Here is a 20,661-nt window from a genome sequence, read left to right as displayed (position 1 = left end):
AATTGCACTGCACAACTCAGTATAAGACCTAGTAGGAATGAAATAGGATAATCCAAGCAAAAATGCCAATGTCTGTGCAACTAAAAAAATCAGTGCATAATAAATGTACCATCATAGTCTAATGTTGTTCTTTAACTATGGAATAATTGGGATATTGATGCATATCAATTATGTAGTGAACAAATCAGCTCAACAAATTTATATATCTTAAACTGCTATCAATCTTAAGACATATGCATTCTGCATATTTGTTGCCTATAATAGAAGAAGAATGAAAGATTTCACTAACTAACTATGAGTGTGAGTGTGTGTGTGTGTGTGTGTGTGTGTGTGTGTTATCTCCAAAACATGGTATCAGAGGTTTAGCCACCCTCTGCCATTAACCCCACAACCACAACCCATCAACTTCCACTGCCGACAACCACCACCCACCTTCTTCTGCCAATAACCAAGAACCCAACCACTTTCCACTGCTGACAATGACAATGAACACCGATTTTCTGGCTGGAGGCATCAACTAGCTCCGGCAACTACTTCATGATTAGCGCGACATTGTTCCGTCATCACCTGACCGCAATGTTGTCGTGGTTCTAGTTGTCTTCCTCTGGCAACCCACCTACACAATTTTTTGCCGCCAGCCGTATCTCCAATCTTCACGCTGCCGCAGGAATTCCAGCCTTGGGTACTGATCTGTCTTTATTTTCTACTCAGCAGCCTCTCTATGTTCTCTTTTGGGTAGCCTTGGGTTGACTTACAGTGCTAAGTTTGAGTATTTCGGGTTGCTATAAAGTTGTTTGTGTGGCTGTGGTGAAAGTGGAGTGTTGTACATCACCAATTTCCATCCCATACTTCTAGTTACTCAAAACAAAGAAAAAACTGCAAAGAATCGTATGCTTTCCTGGCCAAAATATTAAAAACGTACAACTTATTACTTTCCTCTGCTTGGGAAAACGTGTATCGGGCTTGTTAACCTAACGCTAACACATAAAATATTATTTATATATAAGGAGTACAACGATATTACTATTTTGCCACTAGCTTATACCCATAACATTTCTAAATGTTTTCTTTTTTTTGGCATAAACATTCCTAATATACCAACCAAAAAAAAATGCAAAGAAACAAAATCTTTTACTTGGAGCAGTTTCTTTCACTCCAATGTTCCCATGTTTGATTCAATTTTTCCATCTTCTCTAAATCATATTTCAAATATCTCATTTTATGTTAATATATCGCTGTGCCAAATAATCAATCAATTTGGAAAGTTGGCATCTGAACCTGATATACTGCTTATAAGACTTAGAGTCAGGGCTCTCAAGTACATAAAAGAAAGGCCCAACTAAGCAGAAGTATCGCCGCTGCCATACAGCTTCCCTATTTCCCACACCCTATCACATAAAAACAAAAGAGAAAGGGTGACGAAATGTTAGCATATACTATCATATCAAGAAATTGAACCACTGCAAAAGAAAGTGGTGGGGGTGAGAGAGAGAAAGACCTTCCAAGTAAGAAGGGACAGCCACCCTTCAAAGTCAGCTTGATTCCAAGGGTGAAGGAGATCAGAGTCCTCACTATCCTTCCCCTGAAAGATCTTCACTACTTGCATCAGTCGATGATACCGAGCTGGAGAAAAGTGAAAACCCAATGATGGCAGCCGTACAGCAAGTCTTGTTGAGGGATAAGATGGGCGCTCTAATCGTATCTTGACATCAAAGTAAAGTTTCAATACATAATATCTCACCAGAACATTACAAAATGAACACAAACACAACAATACTGATTAAACTGAAGGACAATGTTGAAAATTACCTGTTGCAGCTTTAAAATAATCCCACACTTATCAATAACAGGCAAGAAACTAACACCACCTATGTTAGAGGAAACAGAATTTTCGTTCAAAGGATTTTGGGGCCAATGGTAATCACCATCAACAAGAAAAGCAGATACATCACTCAAAACCAAATCAAACTGCAAATACATATTGAGCTCCTCAGGCGATCCACCTTCATCCTGTTTACATTTTATAAGCTCTATATGAATATCAGCATAAACAAATTCAAACAGAAATATTTAAGAATCAACTAGCCTCTGAGCACCCACACACGCGCGTGAGCATGCGCTTAGAGGCTCTTCTATTTTTGGGTAAACGTTAATCATTTGTATTCATTATAATTTGAGATTGCTATATTTTCTAATCATGAAATACCTAGGAGTGTAATGAAAAAAATATTTCATCCACAAACGCATAACACTCATCACACCCAAAAAAATTAAGACTTCTTTTTTTTTTTTTTATGTGAAACGGTTAAGACTTATTAACGGTAAAAAAAGGTGAAATTTTTTTTTTGAAAACGTGAGTATAGGTAGTTGAAGCATTTCAAATACTTGAATAGAAAGTGTTCTTATTTTGTAAGCAATGTTTTAGTGCAAGTTAGACATGTATTTTTCCCCAATTATCCTTTAGTTTTGTCTCCGCTTAAACTTAAGAGTTTTGGGGGTATTTTGGAACAAATAAAAATCCAGTCCAAACAGGAGAAGTCCATTAAATAGTAGTATAGATATCGTGGATTAACCTGTGTACGAATCAGCAAATTTCCCAAATCAAGCATGAGTTTTGTCGGATGGGAATTGTCGGGAAGAAAATCAGTAGGAATCATAATTTTGGGAGCTGCAATATCCAAGTCCAACAAAAACCTGCCATCAAATAAATATTATTTGTTATAAAGATTCTTTGCACCAACCATAATAGACACACATCACATGTTATTCCGTTAAATATGTAAAACAGAAAATCTAGAATACAACAAACACCACTACCCTAAGATAAAAAAATAAAGTACATTAAAAAAAACAAGCTTCTTATTCAGCAACATACATATAACCTTTCAAATCCTTAAAAGGTCTATAATCTGTATGCACTCAAATTTTACCAAAATAAGGATAACCCAATTCTTCGGATAGAATAGAATGGAGGAAAAGAATGCATTTGATCAACCGTAACCACTTTGTCAAGGATCCATAGCCAACCCAAAAAAAAATTGGGACTAAGGCTTTGCTATTATTGTTGGTGTTGAGGATAATTAAAATTAATATTACCTCATCTAATCTAATATCTAATACTATATATAAAAGTAGAAGCTAAGAAAAATTAAATCTTAAATTGTCTCCCATCATGACAAGTGGCATATCTAATATTAGAAAACTGCCAGATGACATATTGGTACAATCAGAAACAACGTACCAGTCGAAACATTTAAATGCAATTAAAGAGAGTTATGATTTTGACTACTGCAACGTATACCATTTAGATGCCCCATGAAACACATCGTTTAAAAAAAAAAAAGATACAGAGAGCATAATAACTGTAAAAGGCGCTCAATCTCCTGTGGCATTGTTTGACCAGCTACATCTTTGGTAGTTACCATATTTATTTTACCATTTGTACCTCTCCAATTCTGTGAGAATAGTTTCCAATTCAGTCAATAGGCTTTTCTGAAATAAGAGTTACTCAGGGAGGAAAGCTTTTTTTTTTTCCACAGGTTCAAAGATCAGTATAGTGCAGCCATATTTTTCCTTTCATGTTGATTTTATTTTCTAAAGAAATATGTTTTTTGTTTCTTGTTGTTTGATAAAATGTATACCACAACAGAAGGAAACAACCAGAAAAACACAACAGAAAACGAATAAAAAGCCAAATAATTTTTTAAAGGCAAAAATGCAAAACTGACCCTCTAAGTTTCACGGTTTTTCATTTCAGTCCTCTAACTTTCAATTTTTTGTCAATCCATGGCTCCATTACTGTTCTGTTACTGTTGCCGTCAAACCCACTAAAACGACACCGTTTTGGTTTTTTTTTTTGCTTTAATTCGGAATTAAAATAAGGAAAAAAAAAACACACATTAAGGGGAAAGACTACCCAAAATCCCTAACCTGTGAAAGTTTGAGAAAGAGAGAGAGTGAGCAGATTTGAGAGAGAGAGAGTCTAAGCCAATTTGAGAGAGAGAGAGAGACGGCGATGTATTTGCCGGCGGCGCCAATGGTGTACGTGGTGGTGCCGGATCCGGAGGTGGTGGACAATCCGGACGTACCGAGCTACCAGCCTTACGTGTACGGCCGGTGCATGCCGCCGGCGCTAATACCTGGTGGAATCGGAGGATGAGGTGATGGCGGACGGGTCGGGCTCGGCAGAGCGGAGATTCGGAGCAGGTCCAAGACTGTTCATCAAAGAGATGGTGAAGTTTCAAAACTTCAAGTCCTACGCCTGCAAACAACGCGTCAATCCTTTCGACAAGGTTAGGGTTCTTCCCTCCCGTTTGGATGCCGAGAAAAATTGAGTGGAAAGTTTTTGAAATATTTTTGGCTTGTTTTGTTTGTTTGGGACAATTAGAGCTTTTTAGCAGTGGTTGGACCGAATGGGAGTGGGAAAAGCAATGTGATTGATGCAGTGCTTTTTGTATTTGGAAAGCGAGTGAAACAGGTGAACCTGAACATGGGTTTCCTCACAAGAAATCCTTCAAGAAATCCCTTGCCTCCTTCAAAATCCCACCTGGAATTTTGGGCAATACGCGCTCTGTATCCAACTCTTCCTCTCTTCGAAATCCCACCTGGACGTCGTTCCCCTTAACGTGTTTTTTTTTTCTAATTTTTCTTATTTTAATTCCAAATTTAAATAAATAAATAAACACCAAAACGGCGTCGTTTTAGTGGATCTAACAACAGCAGTAACAGAACAGTAACGGAGCCTTGAATTGACAAAAAATTGAAAGTTAGAAGACTGAATTACCAAAAATGAAAGTTAAGAGGACTGAAATGAAAAACAGTGAAAATTAGAGGATCAGTTTTGCATTTTTGCATTTTTTATAAGAAAAGGGTCACTCTTTGACAAAATGGAATATGATAATTACATTAATAAGCTGGTCATTAGATTGAAACGGCATTATAAATTGCAAAAACATGAAATCATCAATCAAACAAATCAAATCAAAAGTTGAAAAAAAATGTCATTTTAGATTTTTTTTTTTTTAAGAAATTTATAACGTGAGAGGAAAATTGTGACACCTTTCTCCCCACTTTTTGCTGTTTTGGCTTCATCATTACTCGCATGCAGGTTTTGGTTTTTTACACTTAACTAGTTGTCTTGAAAATACTTCGTTTTAGGTGTGATCCCTCTGATGCATGTAACCATGCTTTTTTGGGGGGCAGTGTATTTTCAGAAAATATTGTTCTGCTCAATTCAATGGTTGGTGCATCATTGAAATCTGATCTCTCTCCACTACGCCAAGCTCAAGCAATATTATCTGGTGAAAATAATACCAGAGCATCCATTGTAGCTCTAACCTTTGCAATGAATGCTTTCAAATTAACGAACCACTAGAAACTGCTCATTTCCTGAGTCCTTGGATGTGGTTGCTTAAATCCACAACTTTGCCTTCCACCTCATCAAAACATTTTACATTTGAAAACATTTTCAGGAGAATAGTTGAAGGTGAGTTACTTTGAGCTCTAGTGGGTATGGGGGGTTTTCACAGTTTCGTCATTGAATCCAAGTTTTTTCAATTAGTTGTAGAGGAAGGGGGACGTTATTTCTTGTTACAGATTTATAAGAGGGGCAAATATTCTATAAGATCAGTCTTCATGGGTAAGAATGCAGCACAATGGCTGATGAAGAATATTGAACACACTGTTGTTGGGGCAAGCTCCAAACAGATCTTTACATTCAGGGACGGTGATACTGCTTATACTCTCCAGCGTAGCACTAACTCTTTTGGTCAGTTTTTACTTCTGACTGAACTAAAAGCTGGCGGGTGTAGGAGGTCGATCATTATCCCTGAAGGCAAAGAGAGATATGGTTGGAGGGCTTTTGGCCTTGAACTAAGAAAGATGTTGTATCCCTCCCAATATGCAGTGGGTGGAACTGGTCTTCCAACTCTTATTCCTCAGGTGCATAGGCAATTTTTGGAGACTCAACACTCTAGAACTTTTGCTAAAGCTGTGCAAGGCATTCATGGAAGAGTAGAGGATAGAAAGCAGCCAAAGCAGGTAGGTTCCATTGTCAAGGGGAAGAAGACACATTTAGGAGGGGAGAAGATGGAGGGGAATCGGAATCTCACAGGTGCTAAGGTGGGAGTTTTTCCGGTAGGCAAGCCTGATAAGATGGTGATGGGAGGAGGTGATAGGAGGGAGAAGTGCATTAATGAGGAGTCAGTGGCAGAAAGTAGGATACATTTCCCAAGTTTCAGTTTGAATGCAATAGCCTATGACAATAGGAAAAGGAGTGATGTAAGGAGACCATGCTGGACAGGGAGAGGTCTTATCGTGGAGGTTGACGTGATGGGGAGGAGGCGGGTTTCCTGGGATAGGAAGAAAGGGAGAGATCAGAAGCATAGATGGGTTTCACGGGCTGGTAAGGAAATGCATCAGGGTAAGTTGGGTCTGGGTTTGGGCCCTAACAAGTTGGTAGCCCAAATGACAGTTAGTGAGTCTTGTTTAGGCCCACAGCTCACAAGCCCAATATCCTTTGAGCCTGGGGAATGTTCCGTTAAGTGTTTTGAGCCCTTACCCTCAGCCGATAATCACAAGAAGACTGGGGAGTGTCCATGGGCGAGTCCGACGAGGTTTGTGACACCGTCGCAGGTGGCCGGAGGTCTTGTGTGGTCACCGAAGGTACGGGTTCAGGCCGATAAGGGTGGCTTGTGCCTTTCGGTGTCTCCAGAGCTTAGGAGCCCCCAGCGGCATGCCAAGATACAACATAGGTAAAGATCCAACTCTGCAGCCCAAGATATCAGCCAGAGCATGCACATCACCAACCTCACCTATAGGAACCATTTCACTCTTATGCACATTGACCTTCAAACCTGTTACTGCCTGAAAACTAAGGAGCAACAACCGAATATGAAGAATTTGCTCCACATCTGCATCACAAAAGAGGATGGTATCATCTGCAAATAACAGATGTGAAACACATTCCCCACCATCCCTCCTACCCTCAAGATTAAAACCACGAATCAAGCCAGCTCCCTCCATTCTTCTCAACATCCTACTAAACACCTCCATCAAGATCAAAAACAACATAGGAGATAGCAGATCTCCTTGTCTTAAACCCCTTGAGCTACCAAAGAAATTAGCTGAGGACCCATTAATCAAAACAGAGAACTGAATTGTAGATATACAAGAACGAATCCAATTACACCACTTCACTCCAAAACCCATCCTATTCAGCAGATACAACAAAGCCTCCCAATTCACATGATCATAAGCTTTCTCCATATCGAGCTTACAAATGACTCCAGGAACCCTACTCTTCCCACGACTATCCACACACTCATTCGCAATGAGAACCGAGTCACGGATTTGTCTCCCACCCACAAAGCTATTCTGATTCTCAGAAATCAACTGATCTAAAACCACTCTCAAGCGATTTGCCAAGACCTTAGCCAAGATTTTATACACACTCCCCACCAAACTAATAGGTCGAAAATCCCTAATATTGGAGGCATCATTCTTTTTAGGACTTAAAGCAATGAAGGTCGCATTAAGGGATTTTTCAAACTTGCAATGATGGAAAAACTCTTCAAAGACCGCTAGGACATCTTTCTCCACTACCTTCCAGCAATGATGATAGAACGCCATAGTAAACCCATCCGGACCTGGAGCTTTGTCCCCTTCCAAATCCCTAACAACTTGAAGAATCTCCTCTCTCTCAAACTTCCTTTCAAGCCAAACCCTCTCCCTATTCCCGATACGATCAAATTCCAAACCCTCCACAAAAGGCCTCCACTCCTCAGTCTCCTTGTACAAATTTTTATAAAATTGTACAACTTGATAAGTTACCTCAAAGGCCTCTTCAAAAACCACCCCATCCACCTCCAAGGTCCTTAGATGATTAGACCGTCTATGGGAGTTAGCCATTTTGTGAAAAAACTTGGTGTTATTATCCCCTTCCTTGATACATAACATCCTAGATTTTTGTCTCCTAGAAATTTCTTCTAGGGAAAGAAGATGCTCCACCTGGGACCTCAAACCAGCCCTTTGAACTTTCTCCCCATCAGAGAGACCAAAATCCCCCTCCTTAGCGTCTAATGTTATCAACTCCTCAAGTAATTGCTTCTTTTGACGCGCTACATTACCAAACTCTCGGCGATTCCATTGCACAATGTCCTCTTTCAGAGCCTTTAATTTTTTCGCAAGCACAAAACTAGGAGTACCTACAAAGGAATGTCGATTCCACCAGGTTTGAACTCTATCCACAAATCCCTCCGACTTCAACCACATATTTTCAAATCTGAATGGACTTTTCCCCCTTGCCATTCCCCCTGCCTCCAAGAGAATTGGACTGTGGTCTAAGACAGTACGAGGTAAGATCCTTTGAGTAACATCTGGGAAATGATCCTCCCAATCAGGAGTGACCAAAGTTCTGTCAATCCTAGACATCATTGGTTGATCAGAACCACTGGACCAAGTAAAGCTACCTCCTTCCAAAGGCAAATCAACCAAGTTAAGATCCTCAACAAATTCAATAAATTTTTCCATAGTCGTGGACAAACGGGTCTCGCCCCTACGCTCGCTAGGAAAGCGAACTATATTAAAGTCCCCAAAGCAACACCAGTCCCTTTTGTGGATTGGTGCATTATGTGCCGTCATTGTGGAGAGACGGTAGATCACTTACTTCTTCATTGTGAAGTGGCCTATCGGTTATGGAGCTTTGTTCTTATAACTTTTGGCTTGGCTTGGGTTATGCCTAGTTCGATTCCAGACTTGCTTTTTGGATGGTGGAATTGGCTGGGGAAGCATTCGTCTCAGATCTGGAATTTAGTCTCGTTGTGCATCCTATGGTGTATTTGGAAGGAGCGGAACCGGAGGACTTTTGAGGATTTGGATAGCTCTAGTGATCAGTTGCTTGCTTCTTTTAGTGGAACTCTCTTTGATTGGTCTCGGGCGTGGGGACTCACGTCTAGTGATTCCCTCACTTCTTTTCTTTGCTCCCTTTTCCTATTGTAATTTCTTTGTTGTTTGGTTTTCTCTTGTTTCTCTTTGTTTTCTTTTTCTTGTAATTTCTGGGTTGCTCTGTATTTTTCAGGCATAGAGTAACCTTTCGTATATATATCATTCTTACTTATCAAAAAAAAAAATTATAACGTGAGAAAAGAGTAAAGGAAGCCCTTAAATAGTAGTGGAGACGGAAGTTTCCAATGTATAGGAAAGTGCAGAAAAACTTTTTTTAAAATTCGTAAGTAAAATGAGGACCTCATGGGTGATAATTTGAGAGGTAGGGGTTTCGACTTTCTTGATTGGTATGTTATCTGTTGTTATTGTGGGGAGACTAGCTCATTTATTGCTACATTGTGAGAAAGCTCACTAGCTGTGGTGTTTTGTTTTTCAATCTTTTGGGGTTATGTGGATCTTACCAAAGTCGATACATGCTCTTTTTTTTTGTTGGTGAAATTGGTTGGGGAAGCATTCTTTACATCTGGAATTTAGTTCCATTGTGTTTGATGTGGTGTACATGGAGGAAGCGTAATTGGTGGACGTTTGAGGATATGGATAGTTTGGATAATCAGCTAATTGCTTCTTTTAGTAGCTCTTTGTTTGACTGGTCATCGGCTTGGGGACTCACATCTAGTGAATCCCTCCCAATGTTTATTAGTTCTCTACTCTCTTGTAATTAAGTTTTATTCTTTTGTCTTTTCTTTTTTCCTTTGTACTATACAACTAGTTTGCGCTCTAGTAGTTTTTTTTTTTTTTAATACAGATCCTTCTTATTTATCATAAAAATAAAAAATAAAAAAAGCTTAGAACCTTCTTGGATGAGAACATGGTTTGGTTTACAATTGTTGAGATAATCTGAGGATTGATTCGGAGGCGAGATCAAAGAAGGAAGAGATTGTTAGACTTGAGACAAATGGTGGGGAGCTTTTTATGAAGTTTCTAGACAATTGATGATGGGGCAAAAGGACCAATCTTACCAAGATTCTAGGAGCGGATGATTAGAATGTATATAACAATCCAATGGCTAGATGTAGGTAATATCAACAACAAGAAATGATGCAGGTATCAACTGAATCACATTTTGAACAAGAATATAAATATAGTAGTGATGATAAAGCATGGATGCACAGTTTACTGACTGAAAATCTTATTCTAAAAGAAGAAGAAAAATACTGAATCTGCAGAAGAAAAAGGTTTTTTTTTCAAAATAAAAAAGTGGATTGACTTCGAATTTTAATTATGAATACAATATATACGAGTGATTTATAAATTGAAATGTCACAAATCATGAAAAAGAATAATGGAAAATGTTGTTGGAAAACAATTGGAATTGTCAATGAAAGACAATGAACCTTAAACTGTAGCATGTCTATAACACAATTCATCCTTATGCAATTTGCGTAAATGCTATGAAATATACTTTTTTAAGAAAAGTTCAAATTTTTATAATATGATTTTAATTTTAACTCTTCAAAACTTTGGTCATAAAGTTTTTCCATTAACTCATTCTTTTATATTTTGCCTTCAATAGAATATCCTTTGCATGCCTCTTTTGGATTTAATGAGAGATTACTATCAAGTTTAATCATCTATGGAGTTATCATAAGATTTTATGATATCATATCTATGATTAGTTATTTATAGACATATCCTAAAATTTTTATAATACCACATTTATATTCTTAGAATATGATCGTATTAGGTTTAAACATTTAGTGAAAGTAGTTAAAGCACATTGCGCGGGTTTTAGGGTAGTATCTATAAAACCTAAAGTAAATGGCAACAAACTAGGTCACTTGCAAAGCCTTCCATTATGATCTCAGACACACTCTTAAAGAGTACATCAGAATAGATAGAACATTCCGAACATTTTAAGCTCAATATTGCCAAGGGAACACTAGCACCAATAATATATTATGACTACTGTGTTCCCCCACAAGGTCACTAATCAAAAGTCGAAATAAAGTGAATTACCTAGCATGATCCTTCAGTGCTCTGTTCACTTGTTGCTGAGCAGTGCGCTTTACCCCATCAATCGTCATCTAGAAACAATGAAAGAGACCATCAGCAGGACATTGATGAAATGAAGCATGCTGGCCATACTTGCTGGAATAGAAGAAGAAGCAGTTCTGCAGTTTAGTGAGATTCGGAAAAACATAATTCTAAATGGTGGTGCAGCAATAAAACGGCAAAAAAAATTTATTACAAACTACTAAACTAGACCAGTTTTAGACCTGTACATGAAACAAGGAAAATGCAGGTTGCTTTGATCAACCTGGCATCACAACAACATTCTGCATCTTCATATATTTCAAATCTTGTTTCAAATTCATTAAGCACACAGAACAACACTACCAATGAAACCATTTCAGGGTGCTTAGAACACTGAATTACTCCTAATATTGGTGAAAATCCTGAACCATATTGTAGTCCAGTAATGAAATTATAAGATTCTTGATTTTCTAAGATAAATTCCTTTCTAAAATTATGGTTGATATTATTAGGACTTAATTCCAAAAACCCAAGCAATAACCTACAAACAAGACATAAATTTCAACAATTAATATGCTCAATTCCAGCAAGCTTTGCTGGTACTCATGCTCTGTTTGTTTCAACGTTAATGTTTTCTAGAAAATGATTCATTTTTCAAAAAATATTTTCAATAAAAATATCTCATTTTCCTATGTTTAGTAGCAACCTTAAATAAGTTGGAAAATAAACTTCTAACTTCCCTTATTTAGCTTCTCTCTCCCTTGTGTGTGTGTGTGTGTGTGTGTTTGTTTCTCAAAAAAAAAAAAAAATCTCTTATTTAGCTTGTTGTGAAATAGAGTTGTTTTCTATAAAAAAATTAATGGAAAACAATTTCTAAAAAATAAGTCATACTTTTTATGTTGACCAAAGATAGTTTTCCTTTAACTCATTTTTTATGATGCTATCAAACACTAAAAACTTGGAAAACTATCTTCACATAAGGTTTTCCATCTTAACAAACGAAGCATCGATAGACACCCTGAATAATACTTCAAAGGATCAGCAATGATAGAACCAAACCTGCACAGCAGCTGCAGTTTCCAGCGCTATTGTCTGACTAACAGCTGTACTGCTTTCAAAAAATTTGATAATTTGATCAAAGGAGTCCTTCAGATACTGACCAAAATACTTGTAATCAGTATGCATGCAACCACAAATTTATGGTAAGAACAATCAGAGAATGCGAGTGTAACAGCTTACAGTCATGTAACAGGGGGAAGCTTTTGCAACCATGCTCCAGTCCACCTTACTATGGAAAGGCTTATAGCAGAACACACCAACTAACGAATCATAAGCAGTAGCACTCTGCAAGGAGGTGGGAAAACATTCACCATGGTACAACTAAGAAAACAGCCTATCTGTTAGACGATCTCAAACATAAAAGAAAGAGCGGGGGGGGGGGGGGGGGGGGGATTCAAACCTCTGCAAGGAGACCATTAGGGGATGACAATTTATATGATCCTAGTTTCACATCAAAGACTTTTGTCTCCGGATAAAGCTTTATGGTACAATAAAGGTCTTCACATGATAACTCAGCAAGACAATCCAAGGCCTCATCAAGAAGTTTTGAAGCATTATGTTTCATGTGAACCTCCAAGAAGGTATGAAGAGAATCCATCTTGTCAGTACCGATGAATGACTGCGCTTCCTCACCTTCCTTGTACCCAATAATTTTATTCAACTGTTCCCAGTCTTCTTTGCTGAATTTAAATGACTCAGCTTCATCTTTATCAGATTGGCCGTTCCTGGAAAAGTCCATGCATATAGGTGACTAACATGAACTTAAAACATTACCGGATAAGAAGACTTGGGAAGTATCAACAAAACTGGTTTCAAGCTAAAACTACAAACCATCCAAACGACCACCAAGATTTCTTTGCTTTTTGTTTCTTCAAATTAAGGTCCGATTCTACCGACTGCTCCACAAACTTGTGAGCCAACATCCTGTTCAAACCAGGATTCAATAGTACTTAACAGAGGTTAGCAAATTAAATCAAAGCATTGTAGCAAAATTAGAACTTCAGTAAGTATATGCGTGCATGCATGTGATTCAAACAAAAATTTGGAGCTTCAAAGAAATGAGAAAAAATTGGGTTCAAAGAGAGAGCGGCAACAGAATGAGAGAGAAATCTTAGATATCAATTATTATTACAAAGGAAAATTCTCATACAATCATAAGGTGATTTATAATGGCCAACCTTGGCTATTTATGCATTACAGAGCTAATTATCCTTTTTTCTTTTCTTTTTTTGATAAGTTACAGAGCTGGTTATGCTAACATCATCCCCTTAGTGCTTAACCAAATTGGTTAGCAACCATCTAACAAACTAATACTCCTCCTTAACGAACAATAGCTGGCACTAACTACTACAACAATTAACCACGTATTTAAAAGAACATACAAGTAATTTCATGACTAAAGGACTAATATTCGCCAGAGCATCTAGCATGGAAAACCTATCAAGTGCCCCTACTCAGCCATGTCACCAAACATATCAAATTGCCATGTAGAATACTTGACCATGTCACCAGCATGTGGAATTGCCATGTTAAAATACCTTACATCAGGATTCCCCCATTAAAAGAAAACTTATCCTCAAACTTGAGCAACTGCTGAGGGATCTTTGTCCACAGCATAATAAGGTAGTAAATGCTTCACATTGAATCATTGGACTCTAAACATTGTTCATAAAATCTGCAATGACTATAGCCTTATTGTTTATCCTCTTAGGCCTCTATTTCAGCTTGACCATTGGTTTTGAACCCACCTTCTCCATCATTGGTAGCGAAGTGTATTGTTAATTCCCCTTGTAAAGAGTGTAGGTGTGCTTATTCCCATCATGAATGGATTAACGATCATATTACCAAGGTCATCCAAGAAGAACATGACGAGAATCCATACACCGCACCTCATCAATTTACCTTTTCTGTGTGGAAATAGAAACTAAACATCTCTAGGCAACCTTGAGATCATTGCCCTTCAAACCAAGAAAGCTTGTAAGGGTGAGGGTGCTCTTCAATTCTTCTTCTTTTTTTTGCTGAGAAATTCAGTTCTAAGGTTCAACTTTTGTATCAATTCTTGAGAAACCACATTTTCACAACTACCCCCATTTATAATCATACTGCACATTCTTCCACTAACGTTACAAGTAGCATAAAAAACTTTGGTTCTTAACCAACTTCCTCGGTTTCATGCCTTGGAACAAAGAGAATCTTCCATATCATAAGTTTTTTTTTTATCAGTAAGAAAAGAACTTCATTGAAAAAAAAAATGGCAGCCAAGGCCCAAGTACACATGGAGTATTCCATATCATAAGGCCCTCTTCATTTTCAAAATCTCCTCCAATCAATTCATTTGGGAGCTGATCATAGACATGATCTTTTTTTATTTCATGTTTTGGTATACGGAGTCTTCCTCATCATAAGTGCCACACCCTCATCACCTTTAAAATCTCCTCCAAATTCCTTGTGTAGGGGCTGATCATAGATAGGAAGTTCAATTTCTTGCTTGATTCCCTCAACTTCTTCCAACAAGAGTTCTTTACTGTTGTGGCCTACTGCATTTTGCCAATCTGCTAGCCTATGGCCAGGTTGAACATGCTTCAAGAACTTAAAGCCACCTCCAAGGGGCTGATTCCTGGCACACAAATGACTGGCATTGGACTGGTTTGGTGAGGGCACAATAAACTTATCATTGTTTTCTCCCAACAAAATTGCTTCCTTTTCCAATATTCAAAGAAGAACCAGCCTGGGATTAGCTTTGAAATTGTTGCCAAGGATTGAAACACTTTTGACTTTGTTGCTTCTCCACCAACAACGCTCAGTTATAAGCCTCAAAAACCATCCAAAACCATATGGAAGGCTTCAGTCCACTAAGATACCTCACCACCATTTGCTCTTTACTTTCATTAAAATCAACTCTTTATATAAGTTGATAGAATGCCTCAATATACCCCTCTACACTACCAACCTGTCTAAAATTGTGTAGGTTCTTGTACAAGGTTACATGTGGTTGAAGAGAAGGAATTGCTCCTTGAGCTTCTTCTTCATCATACACCAATCTTAAATCTTGCTCTTTCCCCTTCTTTGTCAATTCATTTGCAATTGCTCCAATTGCTCTCACCATGCATAAGCCCTTCCTCTTAGCAAATTAACACCAATTTCACCTTCATGTCTTCAGAAACTTCATAGTAATCAAACACTCTTTAAATTGGGTTGAACCAATTGACAATCATCGAGCTTAAGACTCCTAGAAATCCTAGAAGTTCAACCATGATGGTGTTCTCCAACTGGTGTCCAAGCCTTTCAATAGGCCTTTTTCCCCTTAGGAAGTCCAAAGTATTATTCCACGGGTTAATTGAAAAAAAAAAAGTGAAATAAGAGGAAAAAAAAATAAAGAACACAAATTAAAATTGTCAATGCAGAAAATTTCATAAATCTTGCTACATGGATCCAAAAATTGGGATTAACATACAATGGCACATCTCATAATGCATTTAGAAAGGTCTCCAGATCCCATGGCAGAGAACCATTGTACTCATGCTGGAGATTCTAGAAGCAAGTCCTAAGTAACATGAGTCTGGGGGGCTTGCGCAAGTTGATGCAGTTCATTTTTAAAGCTAGCTGTTACTAGCTTATGTTGCATAATAAGTAGTTTCCTTTTACTTTTAATATTTTTTACCACTTGTAACAGAAAATTAGTTAGCTAATAGGTTGTTAGTGATAAGTGCAATAGCCTATTAGTTAGAGAAGTTAGTTAGGCTTTGGCCAATCACATGACAGCCACATGGTGGGTTCTTGTAACTAACTCAGCAGTTTTCTTATGTAACTATAAATAAGCAAGCTGCCCTCATTGTAACTAGTTGAATTTGAATCCAAGAAATTTACCTGTGAGGCATTATTCCAAGACTATGTCTCTTAAAGAACTAGTACATTCTTTCTTTTCTCTAAGCAACTTAGCTATCTAAACATCTTTCATTTTCACCATTTTTCCTGCATCACAAACTTACTTATTGGTAAGCCTAGTGTACAAGTAGCAAAAAAATAGCTCTATATGCTGTGCTTGGCAATGAAAAGTAACAAACATTTAAGCAATTAGGAAATTATGAATTTAATCACTGAACTTTTTTATTCTAACACTCCCCTCAAATGTAGACCCAAACTCCCTATTACAAAGTGGGACCCAATACATGAAATCTTGAACCTTTAAATGGAAGGTAAGAGTGGAGACAGGAGTGGAAACTTCTCTCCAATTTACCTCCCATTTAAAGTCCATATTTGGTTCCTAATTATTGAGGGGAAGTCTAGGCCTTCATGTGAGGAGTAGTGTCAGTATAATGTTAAGTGATTACATTTATTCTTTCATATCAACATGAAATTTTGAAACAAGAGGTAAGTTATCAGAATAAAAATACACCACCTTGAATGGAAAAGATTACTCATGATATACACACACAAATCAATATTTGCGTGGATGCACACACGCATGCATATACTTTTATATACATATAAAATAATTATCATCAGTAAAAAGCATTGTTACATTTATGGCCAGAAAATATACCTCCACTGAAGTATGAGTTCAATATCAAGTTCACGGTCCAATTCCTCAATGTCTTTGTTGTCATCAACTATTGCCCGACTGAGGTCAGATTTAAGCAGTGAAGCATATAGAGAGATATATCTCTTCCGTAAACTCGTGTACCTCAGAACCTGCTCCCATGTCAATTTCCCACTGTGACAGAGATGATGTTCTTAGATAATATAGGAAGAAATTTTTTTTGATAGGTAAATTAAAGTTTCATTAAAAAAAACTACTTCATGTAAAAGAACATAAGGGCCAAAAACATACGGAAAAGACTCAAGACTATGTACAAGAACAAAGGGAATCTATAAACATTAGGAGAGAGACACTAGATGTGAGTCCCCAAAGCCCGAGACCAATCAAATAAAGACCCCATGAAAGATGCAAGAAGCTGCTCTACTGAACTCTCCACATCCTCAAAAGTGCGCCTGTTCCTCTCCCTCCAAATACACCACAATGAATCAAGAGATGATCAACTGATTCCCCATTACATCAGCACATGCAACACCAATTGACTATATGAAAATGTATACTCAAACTTTCAATCATCGGCACATGCAACACCAATTGACTATATGAAAACGTTTACTCAAATTTTCAATCTTGAGAATTATCATATAGGAAGAAATTCGAATTTCATTTCCAGGAAATTTTAATTTTAAAAAATAAAAATTAATAAATTGCTCCACTACTCCTTGGTTGGCATCCGAACATAGAGATTTGGAATAAAATTCATTTGTCTTTGGAGAGAAAAGAATGCCCAAAGTTTTAAAGGACATGAGAGACCTATCTTGGAGCTGAAGCTTTTTTTTCTGAGATTACTCTTGAGTGGATGGCTGCCAGCACTGAGTTTTCCTTTTCGACTCTCATTGAGTCTATATATCCATATGCACTTTTGATTGATATTTTATAGCTGTGACACTTTAATACTTCCAATGGGGTTGCGCCCCTTTGTGCCATTTCGATGAGATTATTTACTAATTAAAAAGTTTTGGCCCCAAGGGGAGAGGCAAGGAGATATTTGAACTACTGACCCACTTCATGAGTAATGGTCCCAGCCAATTATGCTACTCCTTAGGGACAAGAAAATCCAATGTTGTAAAGGACATAATTTTTTCAGCCTTTCAAATCAAAATGTATGTTTTCAAAATTACCCTCCTTAATTTAAAACAAAACAAAACAAATATATATAAAAACCAATAATAATAATATATATATATATATAGAGCACTAAGCTTTCAAATAAGACACAAAATAACTTAAGAAAGCATTAAAATTAACTTTTCAAAGAGGACAATATTTTAAGACATTACAAAATGGAATAGAGGCCAACAATAGGGGACAGACAATGCAATTAGTCTAGATACCTGGCCTTCCTCGTCTGGTCAGAGACAACCTTGTAAGCATACTTCCACCAAGACCTTAGATCAGATTTCACAGAGACATTTGGACGGTAATGAGCATGTTTCAACCTTTGATTAAAGGCAGCAAAATTATCAGCTAATTTTAAAACATCCCTATATCCATCCTGCAAAACAATATTACCCAACTTCTTCAGAGCTAATTAATTCTTACCATTCCAACGAAAAAGCATGATTAAGTGAAAATTAAATGAACCTTCGATAGACAGAGTGTCATATCATCCAAGTTTACTACTGCTTTCTGCTCACTGCTATCAGCAAATTCATTTTTCCGCATCTTTATGTATTTTGCATTCCCAGAAATTGGTTGCAGAATGTAATTGTGCTTTTTCATAAGACAATCAGCTGGTTTTCCATCCTTAGTACCAAATCTAAAAACCTGAACCACATATTAAACCATACAAATATGACCAGACTGCCAAAATAGTAAAACATATGCTGCACACACTTTATCTAGAAACAGGACATACTTGAAACCACTCTGAAGGAAGCAAATCCTCCCACCGTTTATCCAAATGCCATGGAATACTATCAGAATCCCAATAAAGTGCAAGCCGATCAAGTTCAACAGACTGTAAAAATGATAGAGGGATGAAACAATAAGACAACAGTATAGACAAACGTAAGTATGTAGTCAAATAGCCAACTGTTAACTGGCAAAAAATGCTTTCTTTATTTAGTCAATTTTCTTCCCTATTTTTAGGGAGTGGTTCAACAAAAATGAACACATGCATACATGCATACATGCAACCAGCTCCTTAGATTTTAAAAACATGTAAGCATCGCAGTCAAGCTGACAATGACAATATTCTTTTCCGGAATATAAAAGTATGGTGATAAAAGAATATTTCTTATGCCATTAAGAAAAGGCAAAAGGGCATTTAAAATAATGGAAAAGGATCCCACAGCCCATATCTGAAATATGCACACACATGCACATGTTCACGCACACATACAAGCACATAATACAAAGAAAAAAATGATTCCACTTTGCATAGTAAATAGGAACCTTCTGGAGTCGGTCTAGTGCACCACCAGTAACAAACGTCTCCTTCCCATTATCATCAATTGTTACTGCTGAGAGCTTCTCCAAGGTTACACCAGCTGCAAATGGGTGGCCAGGATTGCTACAACATGGGAGTTAAGGATTCAACACAGGTCAATAAAACATGATATATCAATATTCAACGTCTTTTTTTTTTTTTTTCCTTTTACCTCTCAAGATCCTCATATCTGATGTGAATATTTGAAATGGACAACTTCAAATTTCCAATTATCGTGCTGATCAGAGATCCCAACCATGATTTATTCTTCAAGGATAAAAGTGCACATGTATAGGGCAAGTTAAAATTAGGATCCAGATGAACAAGCAGTAATGACATTTTTGTTGTCACTTAAGGCAGGTTTGGATCATGACTGAACAAGCAAACAAAACACAAGTACCAAGGTAGATAACAAGAATAATAGTTCAAATAAATAAATAAATTCCAAATTAAAATTTTAAAAATTAAAATATAAATAAATAAATAAAAAACCTCACCAGGTTAGCTGAGCACTGTGCCATTTACATAGTAGTACAACACTAAAAGAAGATATCAAACCAGAAGTAGGAACTCAAATAACATGGACGAGATCCCCCACCCCCCCCCCCCCAAACACTAGGCTATAGAACTGTTTGGTGCTTGTGGCACACACATAATTAAAGCACCACAATTTTTACTTTTTGATTGATGTTACAAAGCACACATCTGAAAAAATTCAAAAGAAGTAAATGGATGTTAAAAGGCACCACAATTTTTCTTTGATTGATGTTCGTGAGTTTAAATATGTTCTTTGATAATTGACCCAAGAGCCGTGATAATGCAATATTTGAGCAAGAAGTGAAGAAATCAGGATTTTAATCCCATTAAGAGTCCTTATTAGTCACATGGATATTAATATAAAATTGAAGGTTCATAAACAGTCAGTCTTTACAAAAGCAAGGGGCACACTTAAGCACAAAGGCCTCTAGAGCCTAGACACAAAGCGCAAGCACACACTTAATTGAAGTGAAGCGCACATTTTTAAAAAATAATTTAAAAATAATTATTAATGACAAATGCAATAATCAAATTATCATATAAATTGAAATAAATAAAAAATTATATAACTCATATAACATTTAGATAGGCCCTACTTTTGCAAGTTTAACACAAAAATCGCAAGTCAAGTCATTTTATTTTTTTGGATCAACTAGGTATGAGTACTTCCATGTAATATCATTTCTTAAATCTCCAACATCCATAATGCCCTATGACTTATTAGTAATATTAGTTAATATTTAATTACTTAATGACTATAAGTCTATAAGAATTAATCCACTATGTTCAACATCAACCACTAAAGTAAATAAACAATTACCACAAAGATAATATATCATACTTATTTTTTTCATGGATGATCTAAAGAATATGAGCAATATGGTAATTGGTACGAAGCAGATATCCAAAAGGGAAAAAATAGAATAAGAAGAAGAAGCTGGGAGGGTTACCGTTTCAAGGAGAAAAAATCAAGAAAAAATAAAAATAAAAATAGAGAAAAACTGTGTGAGGTTGTGGGTTTCAAGACAAGTTATATTGTAAATTTTTTTTTTTATATAAG

General features: G+C 36.9%; 1 protein-coding gene across 1 annotated transcript in view; it reads right to left on the bottom strand.

Annotated features, from left to right (window-relative positions):
- LOC142613845 (uncharacterized) overlaps window positions 1-20,661 on the bottom strand; it is an 83,714-nt gene that overhangs the window by 58,241 nt on the left and 4,812 nt on the right. The window contains exons 5-19 of the mRNA XM_075786358.1: window positions 19,237-19,331; window positions 19,031-19,148; window positions 18,492-18,593; window positions 18,218-18,400; window positions 17,968-18,128; window positions 16,580-16,750; window positions 12,868-12,960; window positions 12,437-12,761; window positions 12,217-12,321; window positions 12,037-12,132; window positions 10,960-11,027; window positions 2,574-2,694; window positions 1,810-2,010; window positions 1,499-1,702; window positions 1,279-1,388 (exon numbers count right to left, since the gene is read on the bottom strand). Of these exons, the coding sequence (XP_075642473.1) occupies window positions 1,279-1,388; window positions 1,499-1,702; window positions 1,810-2,010; window positions 2,574-2,694; window positions 10,960-11,027; window positions 12,037-12,132; window positions 12,217-12,321; window positions 12,437-12,761; window positions 12,868-12,960; window positions 16,580-16,750; window positions 17,968-18,128; window positions 18,218-18,400; window positions 18,492-18,593; window positions 19,031-19,148; window positions 19,237-19,331 (2,153 nt within the window). The remainder of the gene's footprint in view (window positions 1-1,278; window positions 1,389-1,498; window positions 1,703-1,809; window positions 2,011-2,573; window positions 2,695-10,959; window positions 11,028-12,036; window positions 12,133-12,216; window positions 12,322-12,436; window positions 12,762-12,867; window positions 12,961-16,579; window positions 16,751-17,967; window positions 18,129-18,217; window positions 18,401-18,491; window positions 18,594-19,030; window positions 19,149-19,236; window positions 19,332-20,661) is intronic.

This window comes from Castanea sativa, chromosome 10 (assembly GCF_040712315.1).
Source record: "Castanea sativa cultivar Marrone di Chiusa Pesio chromosome 10, ASM4071231v1".
NCBI lineage: Eukaryota > Viridiplantae > Streptophyta > Magnoliopsida > Fagales > Fagaceae > Castanea > Castanea sativa.
This window is presented reverse-complemented; position numbering and strand designations above follow the sequence as displayed.